This window comes from Lissotriton helveticus, chromosome 1_1, assembly GCF_964261635.1.
Source record: "Lissotriton helveticus chromosome 1_1, aLisHel1.1, whole genome shotgun sequence".
Taxonomy (NCBI): Eukaryota; Metazoa; Chordata; class Amphibia; order Caudata; family Salamandridae; genus Lissotriton; species Lissotriton helveticus.
In genome coordinates this window covers 1,896,878,965-1,896,899,708 of record NC_136057.1, presented here as the reverse complement: position 1 = coordinate 1,896,899,708, position 20,744 = coordinate 1,896,878,965, and the positions used below count along the sequence as shown (strand labels likewise).

The following is a 20,744-nucleotide window of genomic DNA, read 5'->3' as shown; positions in this document are numbered from 1 at the left end:
GGTACAGTAATGAATGTCATAATATTACAGATTACAGTGTTGCATCACCCAAAAATAGAAGAGCAATTTCTAGCCTGTTCACTAGAAAGGTTAACTCATTCAAAAGTCTCCAGGTACCAGAGCCAACATTTTCTTATGTTTCTATTATAGCCTTATAGCCTGCTACGGGCTATACCCGCCATTAAAGAACCGCTGCAGCGTTAAAGGCCCAGGCTAAAGGCTGGGGGCCTTTAACAAGGGAGCGGGACTTTAATGGCTGGTATAGCCCAGCTACAAAGGGCTATAAGGCTATTAGAACATTATGCCACTCGAGGGCAGAATGTTCTAACAAATAAAACAAAGTCCTCTCGAACCCGAGGGGGTTTAAATACCCTCTGGTCCGAGAGGTCTTTGATCACAGCAACAAGCTGTGAATGTGGAATGTTGCTTTGCGGGCATTTACCAGCCTGTAGAAGTGCAGAGCACTCCATTGTATGCAATGGAGTGCTCCACATTCCACTGTTCTAATAGCGTCTAAGATAGCATTCATTTACATCTTGTCCTCAGTATTTGCAATGTGTACAAAGTCCTTCTCCGATAACAGTTTTATCGGTATTCCTCTCCATATGCTTCTTAAGCAAGTGATCAGCTTGAGAACCCTGTGAATGATTTTCCAAATAGTTTTTCATCTTCTATTCTTTATTTTTTTGGGCAAAAGAGCAATCTTATGTATATATTTCCTCCCAATGCTTACTTATTGGAGATCATAGCAATGTCTTACATACGAATATCCCCAATTCTATGGATTTTGCCCATGTATGTTGGGTTGAACTTACATAGTTTAAAGCAATATACATCAACTGTAAATACAATGGATATGTAATTTGCCAGTTAATAGCTCCTGCCTCATTGGAAGTCCAAAAACGTATAGCCAGATCTAAAGTCCATTTGTCTCTGGCGCCTGAATGGATATTAGGAGCTTTGTCCCTCACTCCTCTTGCCCCAGTTGTCATCATGTCCAACAAACCACTACTGGGTGGCTACATTTTAGTGCTGTGAGTTTTTATATTTGTTTGCAGAAGTCACTGAAAGGTACAAGGTACTTTTGATTAGAACATGTAGGAAAGAAAGTATCTGATCTTTCTGTCTAATTGGTGTTAATGTTCATTAGACAATGGCAGGTCCATGATGAACACCAATGTCTTAACCTGGCAGCAAGTGAGCCAGGCTAGGTAAAGTTTATTATTTGTTGGAGTTAGAAGAATTTGTTTTTGGGCAGGTGGTGAGCATGAGAAAATATGTATACACTAATTCTTTTCGTTTGCTTGAGAACTGAGCACGAAAATGTCCTTGGTAGATGAAGTTCAAAGGAACAGTTCAGTGACAGGCAGAAACTAGTGAATGGCAACTCCTTGACTTGTCCATCATTGTTCTCATTGGCTCCAGGTAAAGATTCAACACTATTGGTTTTTACAGTTTTGTGGGTGCAACACTACTCAGGGAAAATACTGTAACTTTATGGTTTAGGTTTCCCCCTTCTCGTTTTTGTGCTTCATTCTAAGTTTAGAAGGTTAGAAGGGGGAATGACCTGTAGGAATGCACATGAGGAAATGCCACTATTGTGAATGCGAGTTTCTCTCAACTCACAATCTAAAATTAGGACAAAATTCAGTTTGGTCCTGAATTTAGATTGTACACAGGAATCAGAATGAGTCTGCTTGCGGACTAGAATGGAAGCCAGAGATACTTCATTTATTTGTTACATTTGTTAGGTGCACAAATCATCTCTACAGGGATCTCTAGGCACCATTGCAATGTGGGCGTAGAGAGAGAGATGTGCCTATTGGGAGAAAAACCACGGTTTCAAGAGTTTTTTAATGTAGTGAAGTCCGTACATGCTCGAATAGATAAAGGTAACCTATTCCAATGGTAGGGTGCCCGGAATGAGAAGGCACTGCCTCCGTGCCTCATAGTTCTGATGCATTTTGGGCAAGGCAGCAAGTGGTTACTCGACCTGAGCTGCCTGCCGGGATATGTGGTTGTAGTTTCTGCCTCAGATAGAGAGGGCCTTTCCCCTGCAGGGTCTTGCATACCTGGCAGTGGAGTTTGAAGAGGGCACGTTTTTTAATCTGGAGCCAATGAAGCGAATATAGAGAGTGCTCAGAGGGGGAACAGGGAGGAAGATTTAGTATCATTCTAGCCGCTGAGATCTGCACCACCTCTGGCCTGGCCAAGAGGCCTTCACTACACCCCACCAGGAGGGCATTGCTGTAGTCCAGGCGGCTCATTATTAGTGCCTGTACCAGTGTCCTCCTAGCTTGCAGAGGAGTCCATTGAAATACCTTTTTAAGGGTTCTCAGAATGCCAAAACAGGCCCTAGATACTGTTTTGACATGCTCCTTCCTGGAGAGCTTGTCATCCATCATTATTCCCAAATTCCTTGCACACATATTGAGGATAGGTGGAGGGCCCAGCTCAGCAGGCCCCAGTCCTCTGCCCAAACTGTATGTGCCTTCCCAAACAGAAGAATCTCTGATTTGTTCATGTTCAGTTGAAGACAGTTCTTGAACGTCCACACTGCTACTGTCCACAGGTATTGTTTAAATCTTGCTTAGGTCAAGGTGGGGTCATGGTCCATGGTGAGGTTCAATTGAGTGTCATCAGCATAGGAGAAGGTTTCAAAACCATACAACCTTATGAGTTGTGCAAGGGGGGGGGGCATATACACATTAAACAGTGTCAGGCTCAGCATTGAGCCCAGTGGCACCCCCTTATCAATGCATGAATGAGCTGGTGTGTACTCGCCCAACTGGACCTGGTTTGTGCGTTTTCTCAGATTCTCAGAAAATTGTCCAGCCATTCCAGTGCTTTGCCTCTGATACCAAACTCCGAGAATCTATGCACTAGGATCTGATGGGAGATGGTATTGAATGCGGCTAGGAGGTCTGAAAGAACTAGCATGGTCGCCAATCCCTGATCTAATGCCTGTTTGATGATGTCTGTGACCTCCACAAGTGCAGCCTCCGTACTGTGTGAGGCGCGAAATCCAGATTGGGAAAAGTCGAGTAGATGATTAGATTCCAAATATAATGATAGTTGGGCATTCACAGCGGATTCTAGGATTTTGGAAAAAGAGGGACGGAGTGAGATGGGTCTATAATTTGAAAATTCTGGGAGTCTGCTGTGGCTTTTTTTTAGCAAGGGCTTATTTATGGTGCCTTCCATTTGCGGGGTATACTAGCCAGTTTTAGGGAGCTATTACGTAGATCTGTGAGTGGGGTGCACATAGTAGGGGCCACGGTAGCAATCACATGAAGGGGTGCTGGATCTCTTGGAGACCTCAACTTTATCGAATTTATACAGGCTAGGGTCACATCCTCAGTTATCGGGCTGATAATTTCCAATGTGCAGACAGGCGGAACGTCTTGGGATTCCTTTGTGATGGGGCCTGCTGGATTTGAGAATGTGTTATAGATGGTATTCATTTTTTGTTTAAAGTAGGCTTCAAGATTATCACAATGTGTTTGGGATATCAGAATTGTTTGGTTGCCACTCTCAGGGTTTGTAAATTCTTTAAGGATTATGAGCAACTCCCTACATGATTTTTTTAGTGAGTCAATTCTCTCTGCAAAATGTGTTCCTCTGACCAAAGTGCAATCAATGTTTGAGATACATTTTCAGGACAATGTAATCTGTTATTTGCACATTTTCTGAAGTAGCATCCACAATCCTGAACAGTTGCACCAGTTATTCAGAAAAGGCTACAATCAATTTACAAGTCTCTGGCGAAAAATACAAATTTTAATAGGTAGACTTACTCCGTTAAAGCTGTTTTTTCATTCTTTCATATAGATTTCAACATTCCATGTAACTTTACAATGTTCACATAGGCCCTGATTTGATTTTAGGTGATAACAGACAATCCAGTTTGTGAAGCAAGTGGTAAATATTCAGTTGGAAAATTCTCTACTAGTAAAAACACTTTGACAAAATTGACTCTCTCACATGGATAGTAAATTGCACACTAATACTGTAGTTAACATTGCCCATTTCTAAGAACAAAGGAATTGTGGCTAAGAGATCTAATCTAGGATTACATAGTTCAACAAATGGCCTCAGGTTCCATAGCTGACAACTTGACCATGCTTCAGAGATTAAAATCCGCTTTCATCAAGAACATCTTGATGAAACTTGATGAACTTGAAGCGCTTAGAGACCTGCAGGTATTAAGCGCTCCTCAAGTTAAAATTAACATTAACATAACATCGGTTGTCTTCAGAAGCTTGGCTAAGTCCTATAAAAACAAGCATTTGTTTTATTCTCTATTTATTTTTGTAAATGTTATGCCTGGATGCATTATAAGCAAAGAGGAAGAAATTACTTTTGTATATGATCCACATTAAGTTGACAGTTCACATATAAGAAGAAAAAACTTGCACTCTTTCTGTATCATCTTTCAAAATAAAGATGTAGGAAAAAGATTTGGGCCAATGTCTAAGTTGTTTATCATGGGACTTAAAAGTCCAGATTTATGTTCAGGATAAATATTTCCATGACTAGTGTAGAGCATCTGTGAGGATAAGTGGAAGTGGAAGGACCTGTGAAGGCAGCAGAGGTGAAAAGGACACATTCACTTGAATGAAAGATTGGAGTCAAAGTCACCCACAGACTGCATACCTTGAGATCTGTCTCGATGGCCAGAGAGGAAGGTGAGTTAAGAGGAGGTTCTATGCAGCACAGTGAGGACCCAACTGCTGGGAAACATCGTCTCCATTGAAGATTTTTTTTAAACAGAGGTGTTTATTTGATGCCCATCCATTTTTGATCATTGGCAAGAAACTATTTTGCTGATCAGTAATTAATCATATCCTCAGATATTCTGTGGCAATCAAATTGTATCAGTGTGAATGTACTAGTTGAAGTTGGGAATGCCTTGAACAGTCTCGCAAATGGACATGTGCGTAATATAAAACCATGTGGGTAATATAAAACACTGGGGAAAGAGCTGAACTCTATAGAACAACCACAGGAGATGTTAGTGGTTAGAAAAGAATAGCCTGAATTCACACGTTGTATCCTATTTGCTAAGAAATACCTTGGCCCTTTGTTATTGTCTCAGTGCCCACCCCTGGGATTGCTGATACAGCAGACTTGGTTTGTATTAATTACTTCATCTATAGTGTCAAGAGTCACATAGTGGACAAGGATGATCATTGGTCCCTGGCATTCATCAGATCCTTTTCATTGCTTACGATAGAAGTCTGATTTGATATCCCTTACAAGATTGCTTAATTCCAGGTAATTCAAGAGTTGTGAAATCACAACAGGTTTAAGAATCTTTCAGATGGACAGAAGGCCAATGATCTGCAAGTCTGTGTAGATGTTGCAGAATGTTTAAACTGATTGATGAATTTGGGGCTTGTTACTTCAATCACCAAAACAAACTCTTAGAATGGGGGAAGATTACGATTTGCAATATGGGAAACCTTTTAGGGCATAATAGCTCGTGGAAGGCTTGCGCCTGAGGTAGACCAACTTGTACATCACTGAACAGCCCCTTCAAATCTGCAACCTTAAATAAATATCAAGAATATGGTCAGTTCCTGACACTACTGGAAATGTTAGTTTGATTAGTTGGCAGCACCTGAAACCGATATTTATTATGCTCTGAACATGTCGGGTTCGTCAACTCAATCATGTATATTGCAAGACATAAGATCTTCTGGTCTTCAAAACTTTTTCCAATGCCTTTAACAGTTCCTGCTACTCTGTGGCAGGAGGCAAAGCTCTTCGAGTAGTAACTGTTGATGAGGGCTCAAGTGTCTTTGATTTCTTACTGAAGAGGGGAGCTCCCGTCTAAGGTTTCGATGAGTTAACTTTGGAACTGCAGATTAGGATTTCTGTTTGCTACCCTGATCGAAGCAGGATAACATCTTGAAATGCGTCCATGAGAGCATTATCATTGATTTTGTTGAGATTATTATGCAAGAAGTCAGACTGTTGAGCCCCAGTGAGGTTGTGATTCAACTGTATCAATTGATTATTCACATTTAATAATAGAAGCAAACTGCTTAGGACTGTTTTTACTTTTTAGTAATGAAATGTTAAACCTGCAGCTGTGGGCAGCCAGGCATCTGGTGTCAGCCTTTACCAAATGTAAAAAGAAAATGATCTGTCATGTTTGGTTGTTTAAATTCTTCGATTTCTAGCTTATTTATTGCCCCTTAGGAGACAAAAGGAAAATGTTCCCAGTCTAGGATATGCTTTATTCTCCCTGTGTTGAACTTCCTTTCTGTTCTTTTTTAATCATGTGTTTTGCTATTTTTATATTTTGATTGCTCTAAAATACTAATTTTGTTTGTTTAGGCATTTTGTTTTCCCCACCGTTAGGGAATTGACTACTCTGTGGCACTAATGTCAATGACCCATATAACTGTAGCATCCCAGAGATATATTAATTTAAGGAGAATTTATGAATTGCCCTTATGCTTCTGAGGATGTTTCTGGGTGCTCCAGGGGAATAGTAGGTCATTTATGACTGATCATAGGGAATGTTATAATTGTGCCATAGCAGACAGGGAATACCAGGCATGTCAAACCAGTCTCTTCCCATGGCTCAAATGCTAGGTACATTCCAGCTAATCCTTTAATTCTGAACTCATGCTCTTCTCTTGTTGCAGTCCCTCCTGAAATCAGAGATAAGGACAAGCTGACTAATGTGTCTGTGGTGGTCAACCAGCCCACAAGCCTCTTCTGTGACGCATCGGGAAGCCCACCTCCTATTATCACCTGGTACAAAGGCGATGAACAGGTGGGTGTGCATGTTAAGTCCAACCTTCAGGCAAGCAGAAAAAGTATGCTCAAAACACATAAGAGTAATTTGTTTCAACAAAGACTTCGGTGGAGAAAGGCTCCAATTAATTTTACTCCTAAAATCGGTATCCATTTAATACATCTGCACCCATTTGGTGGCTAATCACTTCTAAAGATGCTTTTGCTATCTTTTTTTTGCTTTTTAGATTGACATCAATGCCTTAGCGTCTCAATTATTTGATGGAAAACATGAGTTTAACTGATACTTAGGGGGGCTGTTTTCAAGTTTATATTGTTTTGTTCAAACGTTTTAAAAAAAGAAAACACCAGAAGGTGTTCTTGAACTCTGTTGGGATTGTGGAAAAAATGTGGGCTGTTTATATAATTGCTTCTACTGCAATTTGTTTGCTAACTGCAAAACTGTATGAAAGTGCCTCTTTTTGTCATGGTTACCCCACTTTTTTGCCACTGGTACTCATATGTTTTGACTGATGTGCATTGGTTCTTTGCTAACTAGGCCCATGTGTCAGTGCTCTGTCTCCAAAACAAAGTAAACTGGTCTATTTGTATTACAATTGGCATACACTTTAGTATCCCTGTCAGTTGTTAGTAATTGATACCCCTGGTACCTAAGGCATGGGTACTAAACAGGGTCCTTAAGGGCTGCAGCATGTATTATGCCACCATAACGGGCCCTCCTACACATTGCATATAGACTGCCTTTACAGGCTGCATGACATGGTGCAAACAATGTGTGAAAACACATCATGGCACACTGACTGTGTACCATGCCTAAGTCACTGCATCTAATATATGTCAACCCTACAGCACGCCTTATAGCCCTCAGACAGGGTGCATTATATATTACACGTGAGGGCATATCTGCATGAGCAGATATGCCTCTGTGCTGTCTAGGTCAATTACTAGCTAGTACAAGTGAACAGGGAAGCCATCTTAAGTATATGTACAAGGCACTGGTGATTACGAGTTCCCCAGCTGCATGATGGCTTTATTGAAACCTATGGTGTGTCCTTTGATGTTACTTCTGCTACCCCAGGCATTTTAATGAATTGACATCCATGTACCTTTCCCTATTGACTTTACTGTGTAGCATTTGAGGCTACCACAGCGGAAAGCACCTATGCACCCAGACACCCCACGGGGTAAACTTTAACTGTTGGTGCTTTCTTGGACCTTGGCTCCTTCTTACCTTAAGTCCAGAAGAACAGTCTTGTAAGTCATCTGTAAGTGTACCTATGCTGTTAATGTTTCTCCCATAGGATAACATTTCCACGTTTGAGGCTCCTGCTGTCATTTTCTACTGTTTTTGTTGTAAAATTTGATAATGTCTGAAGTACTTATTCCATTCCAATGATCTTGGTGTTTAAATTTTTGGGTCTCGAGTTTCTTCTTGAGTGTTTGTCTCATTCATTGACTTCTAATGCTTAACACTACCCTCTGGTAAATCTAAACTGCTCACCCACACTCAGTGGCGGCTCGTCCCCACGGCCTTGAAGCAGTAAAAAAAGGAAAAAAAAAGACAGACTCATAGGGTCTCCAATACAGACAGAAATGTATGCACACATACAATCTTCAAGAGTAGTTTTGCATGTTAATGTGGCTACTGCGATCTAGAAAGTTTCTACTTATTTGGGGTAATTCCTAGAGCAACTCACATAGAGTATAAAATCCTGCAGTGAGGGTAAGCGAGCATGTGGTATCTAGAGGTTGTAGGGAGATGGAATATCTCCTGTAGTGTACGGTCGGAGTTTGGGAATGCACTACGTCCCCAATAATCAATTAAGACCTAATAGGATCACATGGGATGTCTAATGGGACAATGACCAGTAGGTGTATGCATGGGTGAGAGAGCATATTGAATGCAGAGGTTGTAGGGAGATGGAGTATCCCCTGAGATTTGCTGAGTGTAGTAGGCAAATTGATGTGTCCTTTCGAAACCCTCAAGCAAACAAAGTCTAGCAGACAGCACACCTGTATGGTGCGGGCAAGGCTCTCCCGTTAGGGGTACAGTGTGGAGTGGCAATCAAATTTTTGGTAGAACACAAATGATAGGGGTATAGGATTATTTATTGAGTTCTCCCCAAGGGATATCATCAGTCAACCAACCATATGTGTGAACAATCTAAAACAAATCCACATTTGCTCTTTTCTTAAAAGTCCTTCTTGTTGTATCTGTGGGTATGCCTCCACGACAGTCCATTTGAGAGGTATGCCTGCGATGTTCAGTAATTTGTACCTTAACAGCTCTAGTGGTCATCCCTCTGTATTTTAACTGGCATGGGCAAGTAATCAGTTAAATGCAATTGTGTGTGTTGCAGTTGGTGTGCTTTTGTTGTGTCCATGTGAAGGTGTCAGTAAGTGGACCATCTTTGTCGGCTGTGTTAAGGGACAGATGTTGCAGTGGCCATAGGGATGGTGGCTCACCACCAGAGGAAAATTCCAAAGTTGTCTCTGCACGGAAGTCATGTGTGTATTTGGCCTCGTGTTGATGAGCATATCGTTAAGGTTTGCTGATCTTCTAAATGCAAATCTTGGGAGGTTGAATGCGAGTTGTCAGTTTGCAGGATGCCCCAGTGTTACTTGATTACTTTATTAATGAAGTTAGACTCTGCAGTTTACATGGTGATGCATGTCAATTCATCAGATTGGGTTATTTCTCGTGGTTTTAAGAGGGACTCTCTATTGTTACGTGCTCTCTTTTGTGCAGTTTTGATGTATCTGAATGGGTAATCACGTCTATCCAAGTGTGCCGATAGGTCATTGGATTGTTCTTTGTAGACTCTTATGTTACTGCAGTTGTGGCATAAGCACAGAAATTGGCTATATGGAAGGTTCTCCCGTAGAGCCCTCGGGTGATGACTGCTAACCAGTAATAAACTATGGCTGTCAGTCGGTTTTTTATAAGTTTTGTATTCAAGTCTCCTTCAGAAAGATTGATCAATAGATCTAGGAAGGGGAGTTATCTCTCAGAGACATTAGCAGTACATTTTAGGTATGGGATTCGACTGTTATTCCTCCCAACAAATAAGGTGACCATGTCCCTGTTTCCTTTCCAAAAAATGAGTATATCGTTGATGTATCGACACCTTGTGACAATACTCTCAGTATGAGGATTGGTAGGGAACAGAATATGTTTCTCTTCGAAGACTGACATGTAAAGGCAGGTCAGGCTCAGGGCAAAGGTGCTGCCAATTGGGGCCTTTTGGATTTGGTGGAACAGGTGGTCTTCAAACGAAAAAAAGTGTTTGAGGCATATGAGCTGCAGATTGCACACTCTGCATAGATCGCCACCTAGTGTTGGGCCCGGATGTTTGCAGTTTGTTGTTGTCCTGAAAAGTTCTTTGGAAGTCACGAGATAGGTGATTCCTCCTTAGGACCACATTGCGCATGGGCATCGGCTCCATCCCCAGATTGTTTTTTTCCGCCATCGGGCTTGGATGTGTTTTCTGCGCTCCGGTTTGGAACCGAATTCCCGGCGCGCAATCCTCACCCAGTTCAATGGTATTGTTTTGATCGCGATCTACATCAACGCGATTCTCTACCACTTCAAAGTCTTCAATTCCGGTCGTCGACGAAGGCCTTCGGGCCTACCTAGGCCTCACTTTCTGGCTCATGGAAAGGACGCCATTCAAAAAGTGTCCTCAATGTGGGTCGAAGTTTCCCCACACCGACCTTCATGAGGTGTTCAACCTTTGCCTTTCACCGGAGCACGAGGCCAAAGACTGTTCGGCGTGTTCCTCATTCCGCTCCAAGAAGACCATTTGGGACCGAACAGCTCGAAGAACTATGGCTCGCTCGTCTGCTTCGATTCCCGACGACATCTTCGAAGAGGGTGTCAACGTGCCAGAACACCAGCACGCCGAGGAGAGTATCGGATCCTCAGATGCCGAAGACTCCGATGTCGAGGAAGTCACTCCAGCTCAACGGGTCGTAAGTAAGACCGTCGACCCCACCCCTTCCTCGACACCCTCGAAAAAGGCTTTGGTTACACCCTCACCTTCGGGCTCGGGTGCACACCGAGAGACTGCTTCCAACGCCCCGCCTTAAGGGCCCGGCAAAGAAGCCCATTAAGCCTTCAGGCGGCTCGGGCTCGAGCCAGTCTATTTCAGGTGCCGACCCAGTACCGACACCGAAGAAAAAGCCATCTTCCTCTTCCACGTCGACCGTTGCTTCAACACCCAAGCACACGGCGCCGAAGACTGGCAGCGGTTCATCGATGCCGAAACCGCACTCAGAGCAGAGTAAAAAATCAACCAAAGCTCCAGATTCACTCGCATTGGAGCCGAAAAAACTCTCTGAATCGAAAAAATAGGTTCCCGTAAAAGACACTTCAAAAGGGCACACTCCTAAGCCAGCTACCGACTCGATGCCTAAAAAAACCTACGGAGCCGAAAATCTCGACGCCAAAGGATCTACCCTGCTCATAGGAGCTTTTCACACCGGATCCACAGCAAAAAACTCTTGTAAAGGATCCTAAAACTGGACAATTGACTCTCAGCTCCAAGAAGAGACCACTTGAGGCGCCAGCACCTCCTCCCCCTGCAAAGAAGAGAGATATTGCAACCTCTTTATTAAGGGTCCCTTCTCCACCACCTCCCCATACTGTTCCTCCGCCTACACCACCTCCACCACATCGTTCCCCTACACCATCTCCTAATCCAGACGATGATGTACACACAGATTCTGATTATGAAGGTGGGGGTGCACATTACCCAGCACAGACTAATAGTCCCCCTCAGTCACCTAATCCATGGGATGATTACAACACCCCTAATGTGCCTTACGTCCCACAAGATGATGTCTACCCTTCCAGACCTTCCCCACCAGAGGACACCATAGGTTTTAACCTACTAGTCCAGAGGGCTGCACAATATAATGGGGTGGACTTACACACTGATGCAGTGGAGGAAGACTTCCTATTAGACACTTTTGACAACACACAAAGGTCTACTGCCATCTTACCAATGCTTAAGGGTGTCATCAAACACGCAACAGAGGTTTTTAAAGACCCCGTTAGATCTAGGGTCGTCAATCCCCGCATTGAGAAAAAATATAAAGCTGCCCCTGCAGACCCAGTTTATATTAAAGGCCCAGCACAATTAGATTCTTTAGTGGTATCCAATGCACGTAAACATGCTAATTCCCAAACAACAGGTGAAGCCTCACCACCAGACAAAGAATCTAAGCTCCTTGACGCCTCCGGCAAAAGAACTGCGGCACAAGCAGCTAGCATCTGGCGCATTGCCAACACCCAAGCGTTGCTGGCAAGATATGACAGGGCACATTATGATGAACTAGAGTCCATAATGCAGCACCTACCAGACAAACATAAAAACAGAGCTAACGAATTTATACAGGAAGGTAAAAATATTACTAATACATCCATTCGTTGTGCCCTGGATGCCGCAGATACTGCCTCAAGGGCAATCAATACCAGCACCTTACTACGTAGACATGCCTGGCTACGTATTTCAGGTTTCAAACCTGAGGTGCAAAACTCCATCCTTAATCAGCCATTTGATGAGACACAATTATTTGGCCCAAATGTTGACGTGTCTTTAGAAAAAATGAAAAAAGACATCGACACAGCAAAATCTATGGGAGCCTTGCAGCAGCAAGCTCCCAGACGTTCTTTTCGTCGCTCATCGTACAGAGGCAACACAAGAGGCTACTCCTCAGAAAGTCCCTCCTCTTCCTACAAAACCCCTAGCCAATCCACATTCACTAAGGGCTACCAAAGAGGGGGTTACAGGGGTAACAACAACAAAGGCAGAGGCAAAAACACCTCCCGCTCTGCCTCCACCCCTACCCAATGACTTTCCTCCCCTTCCCCCCTAACATTCCACTCCTGTGGGGGAAGACTCCAACAATTCCTGCCTGACTGGATCAACATCACATCAGACAGGTGGATGCAACAAATTATTCACTCAGGTTACTGTCTAGAACTAACATCTACCCCCCCAAACATACCACCCAAACAGCGTCCAATGTCACAAGAACAATTGTCACTGTTAAAGCAAGAAGTAGTATCTCTGCTAGAAAAAAGTGCAATAAAACTAGTTCCTCTGCACCAGCAAAACAAAGGGGTTTACACTCTATACTTTCTAATCCCGAAGAAGGACGGCTCTCTAAGGCCTATTTTAGACCTCAGACCGCTAAACATATACATACAGTCAGACCATTTTCACATGGTCACACTCCAGCAAGTCCTTCCTCTCTTGTAACAAGACGACTTCCTGGCTACTCCAGACCTCAAGGACGCATACTTCCGCATTCCCATTCACAAAGCTCACAGGAAGTATCTCAGATTTGTAATAGACGGGCAGCACTACCAATTCAAAGTACTCCCATTCGGAGTCACAACAGCACCAAGGGTGTTCACCAAGTGCTTGGCAGTGGCAGCAGCGCATCTACGAAGACAGCACATCCATGTCTTCCCGTACCTCGACCACTGGCTCATAAAAGCCAGCTCACACAATCAGTGCGTAAAACACACTCACGCCACCATCCAGCTGCTCCACAACTTGGGGTTCACAATAAACCACACCAAGTCTCATCTACAGCCATCCAAAGTACAACAATACCTTGATGCCACAATAAACACCTCAACAGCGCTAGCTTATCCCACTCCAGCAAGGATAGCCAGCATGCAAACTCTCCTAACAAAGTGTCAGCAACAACACTCCCTCCCAGCACAAGTGTTCATGCAACTCATAGGGATGATGGCCTCTTGCATCTTCATAGTACCCCATGCAAGACTTCAAATGTGTCCGCTACAAGAGTTCTTATCACGTCAATGGAACCAGGCTCAAGGTCACTTAACAGACCTAGTGTTGGTAGACGGTCGAACTCATCGCTCTCTGCAGTGGTGGAACCCCAAAAACCTTTCCAAGGGAAAACCGTTCCTAGTGCCGGTTCCCCAGATAATCTTAACTGCGGACGCATCGCTCTCCGGCTGGGGAGCCCACCTGCTGCAAAACACCATGCAAAGCAGGTGGACACTGCAACACAAATTACTCCATATCAATCATCTGGAGTTACTAGCAGTATTCCTAGCACTAAAAGCTTTCCAGAAGCAAGTTATAAACAAAGTTGTGTTAGTCCGCACAGACAACATGACAGCAATGTATTACATACAGAAGCAAGGAGGCACGCACTCCCTGCAACTGTCTCAACTAGCACAGGATATATGGAGGTGGGCTATTCCTCAGAACATATTCCTTCTAGCCCAACATGTCCCAGGAGTACAAAATACTATAGCGGATCTGTTAACTCGTCAAACGCAACAGACCCACGAGTGGGAACTTCATATGCAAGTTCTTCAGCCATTCTTTCAGATGTGGGGACAACCTCAGATAGACCTATTTGCCACCCACGAAAATGCAAAATGCCCAAGCTTCGCCCCCAGATATCCACACCCACTGTCCAAAGGCAATGCGATATGGATGAATTGGTCAAACAGATTTGCGTACGCTTTTCCACCTCTACCACTCATGCCACTAGTAGTACGCAAACTACAGCAGCATTCTCTGACCCTCATTCTAGTTGCTCCAACGTGGGCAAGACAACGGTGGTACACCACACTGCTACAACTGTCTATAGTACCACACAAAAAGTGGCACCTGTCTCCACACCTCTAAACACAGAACCATGGAGAGATCAGGCACCCGGACCCAGCACAGCTCAACCTTGCGATGTGGCTCCTGAAGTCCTAGAATTTGGGTATCTAAACCTTCCTCCAGACTGCATGAACGTCATTAAAGAAGCTAGACGTCCTACCACTAGGGCATGTTACGCGGCCAAGTGGAAACGATTTGTGATATATTGTCACAACAACAATATTAATCCCTTAGATGTGGCTATTCAAAACATCATAGGTTACTTATTGCATCTTCAAAGATGTAACTTAGCTTATACGTCTATTAGACTACATCTTGCTGCAATAGCAGCATATCAGCAAAATAAACAACACCTGTCTCTGTTCAGAGTGCCTGCCATTAAAGCCTTTATGGAAGGCCTTAAAAGAATAATTCCTCCCAGAGTACCACCTTCACCTGTATGGAATTTAAACGTTGTTCTCACAGGCTAACGGGGCCTCCCTTCAAACCCCTACACAGATGTGAATTACAATTTTTAACATGGAAAGTTGTGTTCCTAGTTGCTATTACTTCTCTGCGCAGAGTTAGTGAACTACAAGCACTAACCATTCAAGAACCCTTTTTGCAAATGCATCAAAATATGGTCGTTCTGCATACTAATCTGAAATTCCTGCCTAAAGTCATTTCTCCATTCCATCTCAATCAATCTGTGGAACTGCCTGTTTTCTTCTCGCAACCACAGTCAGTAGCAGAAAGAGCTCTCCACACATTAGATGTCAAAAGAGCGTTGCTATACTCCATAGAAAGGACACAACCCTTTCGTAAGACAAAACAACTTTTTGTGTCTTTCTCACCACCACACAAAGGTAATCCCATTTCAAAATCTGGGATAGCTAGATGGATTGTCAAATGCATACAGATTTGCTACCACAAAGCTAAACGTACGCTATCTGTTCCTCCTCAAGCCCACTCTACCAGAAAAATAGGGGCTTCAATGGCATTTTTAGGGAACATTCCCCTAGATGACATCTGCAGAGCAGCTACATGGGCTACACCGCACACATTCACAAAACACTATTGTGTAGATGTGCAAACAAAACAACAAGCTAATGTGGGCCAGGCTGTTCTCAAAATATTATTCCAAACTACTGCAACAGATAGGGGTGGTCGCCGCTAAGAGTGGGTACTGCTGTACAATCTATGCACAGTGTGCAATATGCAGCTCATATGCCTCAAACAGAAAATGCTACTTACCAGTATGCATCTTGGCATGTAGAGCTGCAGAGTTGCACACGCCTACCCGCCTCCCCGCCTCCCCGCCTACACTTGTCTGTTCCAGTATTATCTTAATTAGATACAACTTACATGGGCATCCTTCCTTTTCATACAAAGCTCCATCATTTCCCTAATGGCGAAAAACAATCTGGGGATGGAGCCGATGTCCATGCGCAATGTGGTCCTAAGGAGGAGTCACCTATCTCGTGACTTCCAAAGAACTTTTCAGGACAACAACAAACTGCAAACATCTGGGCCCAACACTAGGTGGGGATCTATGCACAGTGTGCAACTCTGCAGCTGTACATGCCAAGACCAGACGCATACTGGTAAGTAGCGTTTTCCTTTCTGTTAGGGCTAAGGTTGCACCCGCTATGATGGAGCTTATTGGTGTCGGTGACGCCCAATTACTGGATCTCAGGATATCTTCGACAACTTCAAGTGTGGCCTTCTGGGGGATAATAGTGACAATGCCTCTACATCCAGGGTGATCAAGAGATCCATCTGTGGTCTCTCAACATTAGTCAGTGCAATCAAGTTCAATATGTCCCTTATATCTTGAACAAAGGACGGTGTCTTTTTGACCAATGGGTTCAAGAAATGGTCACAAAAGTTTGACAAAGGTTCCAATAGAGAGCCTATCCCAGACACTATATTCTTCCTGGTGGAGGGAGGGTGCCCTTGTGAATTTTAGGGAAGGTATAGAAATAGGGTACTCTAGGATTTTTGTTTGTCAGGAACTCTGCCTCATTCTTTGAAATCCACCCTTGACTCGAAGCAGAGGTGACTATGCTACTGATGTGCACTGTCAAACCGGCCGTGGGGTCTTCCACTATTGGGCTGTATTAGCATGTGTCCTGTAATTGCCAAAGACATTCTTTCTTGTAGTCATTGGAGGACATGATCACAATCGCACCCCCATATTTTGCCACAATACCATACATTTTGTTGGGTATTTGATGACCATAATAAGTTGGGAATAAAAGAGGGTTAGATGTATAAAGGAAGGAAGTCTAACTTGCAACTCTGGAACTTTTTATTGATTAGACTGTTTTTTTATATCGGCACCCAGCTTTGGTGAAGTATTAATGTGGAAGTAAACGTGTCAAGGGTAGGGTAGTAATGGATAATGTACCACTGGAACAGACCGATACATTTACCTATCTAGGGGTAACCATGGGTAGGAAGATGAATTGGGTTTCCCAGTTAGATGTCCTAGTTCTAAGGCATAACCAGCTGGCTGGAGCCCTATTAAAGGAACATCGATTGTCCCACACAAAACCTATAGGGCCAGCAGTAGATATTTATAATGGGAAAAATAAAGCTTCCATTTTTTATGGCGCTGAACTTTGGGGGTTCGAAAATGTTTTACCCCTAGTACAAGCACAAAGCAAGTTCCTGAGATCCCTGACCTCCCTCCCACAATCTACACCCATGAAGCCTTTGCTTCTAGACCTGGGTTGTATTCCTCTTGTCGAGGTGGCAGGGTTTAGATCCCTAGCTTATTGGATGAGGCTTTGGACCACCCCTGAACTGGCACCGTATGCGAGCGCAGTAATGCACATCAGGAGTGCTGATCTATCTTCTAAAATCAGATGGCTGCAGAAGATCAAGTATAATTTGAAGGAAATGGGGCTTGGTCAATTTTGGGATGATCCAATAGGAAACATTTTTCCCAATAAAAATGATTTTAAATTGCTCTATTGGGATATGATCACTAGAAAGACCCTGTCAGCGGTGGGCAGTACCTCGCTTACAAGTATCTTCTTAGATTACAAGTTTGCATCGAAAGCAGAACCTGGAATCTGATTACAAAACATAGTGATAGGAAATTATATCATGAATTCCGAGTGGGTTCCCGTCCCCTAAGATCTTTTGTTGCTAAATGGAAAAAGCCCATAAATGTCAATTGCCCTTTCTGCCATATTTGGGAAGAGTCAATAATTCATGTACTCTTCGTGTGTCCGACTTATAAAGGCCCCCGTTATAGGTGTCTTAAGCCATTGTGTTCCAACTGTGGCACAAGATCTTGTATGACGGCCATGCGTATCCTGATAACGAACACGTGTGCAGACATTGTTATTGCCAGAGCGAAAGTCTTAAGTTGTTCCTGGGCACTGAGGAGGAAAAAATTGGGGATCGATGAGGAATTAAATTCAGCGCCTGAGTGACCCTTTGCAATTTGGTTCTCCTCCAGAGACTAAATGTAGGAAAATATTATATTTGACTAATTTTATTTATTTTAACTATAACTGATTAGTTAGGATTTCGATATTGTGGGTTTAATTTTGTATTAAATGTATGTTTATAGGGTCTCACCATTTTTATCGACACTTTTATGTATGTACTGTGTCTTTTATGATTGTAAACTATCGAATAAAGACTAACTGAACTGAATTGAACTGACAAAGACATTCTTTCTTGTAGTCAATGGAGGACATGATCACAATCGCACCCCCATATTTTGCCACAATCCCATAAATTTTGTTGGTTATTTGATGACCACAAGTTGTGAATAAAAGAGGGTTAGATTTATAAAGGAAGGAAGTCTAACGTGCAACTTTGGAACTTTTTATGAATCAGACTGTCTTTTGATATCGGCACCCAGCTTTGGTGAAGTATTAATGTGTAAGTAATGTCTCTATTTGATGCAGATAGTGACTTACAAAGATCTTAAACGAAAAAAGTTAGGTCAACCAGAAATATCCTGAGTTGTGGTGAGTCCATCTTATGAAGCACATTGCACCATGCCGGTACAGTTTTTGAATTTCACCCACTAGGTGTCATTTATTCTTAGAGATGGGAAGATGATCCTTCGGAACAACACAGGGCCACCTGAGTTCAATCGTATGAGGAAGAGAATATTGACCACCCTGTGATATACCTGAGTCACTCTCCCACCCCTACCATACTTTGTAACTTCCCATCTTTTCCTATAGCTGTTCTCTTAGTCCTTCTTTCTTGTCTGTTTTCTTTTGTGCTCAGATTGTTGAAAGTAGCAGTATGCAGATCATCCACAAGGGAAGGATACTGAAGCTCCTGAAAGCTGCTACCGATGACACTGACCAGTACACATGTAGGGCAATCAATGTGGCTGGGAGTTCCGAGAAGCTCTTCAACATCAATGTGATTGGTGAGTAATGATCCTTAAACAACACAAGAGGTTCCTTAAAGGTTAAGCTTTTTCATGGATTCCACGGATTTCCATACCCATATTCCTTGCTTTTACTCTCCATCCTATTTTATTCCCCTGTCGAAATTTCTATGTTACTTAATTTAAACACTGTTTCACCTGTAACAGCATCTTTTTGTATACGTTTTCTGGTCCAATTTACCAAGTCATTTTGCAGATGCAAAGGCTGTGATTCACAAATTCACAGACTTTGGTCCACAAAATGTCTCTTTTGGTATGTATTCAACCCATTTTGTGAGTCAGAAAAACATATCATGTTCACAAATGGGTTTCACAACCAATATTCAATCGCAGTTAGGAAGGAGAGTGAAAGGGACTCAAAATTGAAATTGGATTTGGTATGTATCAACATTTTTCAATCGCAATTACAGTCACAACTTATTGAATATTGACTGGTTTCTCACAGTAGGTTGTAACTGAGTTACAAAGTTGAAACTGTCGCAGTTGGACAGCTTTTCATTCGAGAATCGTATTAGGCAACCCCAAAGGGAGTAAGCAGTGATCCAGACACCACTGTTTGCTCTCCCCTATGTTTCAATTTTGGGATGCAATCATATTGTTTCGTGCAGGCCACCATCCCAGTGTTTGCAGCCAGTCACAAAGGGTTGCAAATATTGACCTACCTAATTAATATTCATTATTCATGATGTTATAAGAATGCCTCTTAAAATATAAAGTAGGTCCTGAGCATTTAATGTTTGAAAATGGGGATTATATTCCACCCTTGGAATAAAGTATAGACCTCCTAAAACATGATCAGAAATTCTAGTGCCTAAAAATGCACGCAATATCCACCAACCCAAGCTGAAAAAACAGAATTCCTTATTGTCATTCAATAAATAGGTAGTCTTGTTCCAAATTATAAATTATTCAACTTTTTCCTTACCTACTGTTACCAATATCACCTGCAAATGTGAACAACTTTCAAATGATTTGTAAAATGTCTGTAGCTATCAGATCGAGCCTGTTCCAGGTGAGGTCGCCCCACCTCCGCCGCTCCTGCCCGCCGTGGCCAGGACCCTGCCTGCTGAGTGCCGCGCACTGCCTTCGCACACCCCCGTTTTCGCCGCTGTTTGTCTGCTGCGGCGTGCCTGTTTCCCCCCTGTGTTATCTGTGCGCCTGCTGCTTGTACTGTTCACTAGCCCCCCTGGTATTTTCTCCCGTTTTCCACCCGTTTTGTAAGCTTGCCTCCACCCGTATCTTCACCTGTTCCCCCCGTTGTGTAACTTGCCTCCACTTGTTCTTTCTCCTGTTTCCCCCCCGGTTCTTAACCTGCCCCCCCTCGCCTTTGCTCACTTGCCTCCCCCTTTTTTGCCTTCTGTACCCCTTGTGCTGCCCTCCCCCTCCTGCTCGCTCCCTCGAGCCGCCCTCCTTCCCGCCACTGCCCCCCGGCGTCTCCGCCCCCCTCCTGCCCATTGGCCGCCCCGCTCCCGCCACCCAGCTGACCCGCCCTCCCGGCTCCTCACTTAAGGGGACTGTGCACTGAGGTGAGCAGCGACCGCTCGAGCCTGTTCCAGGTGAGGTCGCCCCACCTCCGCCGCTCCTGCCCGCCGTGGCCAGGACCCTGCCCTGCTGAGTGCCGCGCACTGCCTTCGCACACCCCCGTTTTCGGCGCTGTTTGTCTGCTGCGGCGTGCCTGTTTCCCCCCTGTGTTATCTGTGCGCCTGCTGCTTGTACTGTCCACTAGCCCCCCTGGTATTTTCTCCCGTTTTCCGCCCGTTTCGTAAGCCTGCCTCCACTCGTATCTTCACCTGTTCCCCCCGTTGTGTAACTTGCCTCCACTTGTTCTTTCTCCTGTTTCCCCCCGGTTCTTAACCTGTCCCCCCTCGCCTTTGCTCACTTGCCTCCCCCTTTTTTGCCTTCTG

At 43.7% G+C, this 20,744-nt stretch overlaps 1 protein-coding gene across 1 annotated transcript in view; it reads left to right on the top strand.

The window, feature by feature from the left end:
- The window catches only part of HMCN1 (hemicentin 1), a 1,257,483-nt gene that overhangs the window by 552,040 nt on the left and 684,699 nt on the right, over positions 1 to 20,744 (top strand). Inside the window, exons 27-28 of the mRNA XM_078642741.1 lie at positions 6,660 to 6,790; positions 18,672 to 18,819. Of these exons, the coding sequence (XP_078498867.1) occupies positions 6,660 to 6,790; positions 18,672 to 18,819 (279 nt within the window). The remainder of the gene's footprint in view (positions 1 to 6,659; positions 6,791 to 18,671; positions 18,820 to 20,744) is intronic.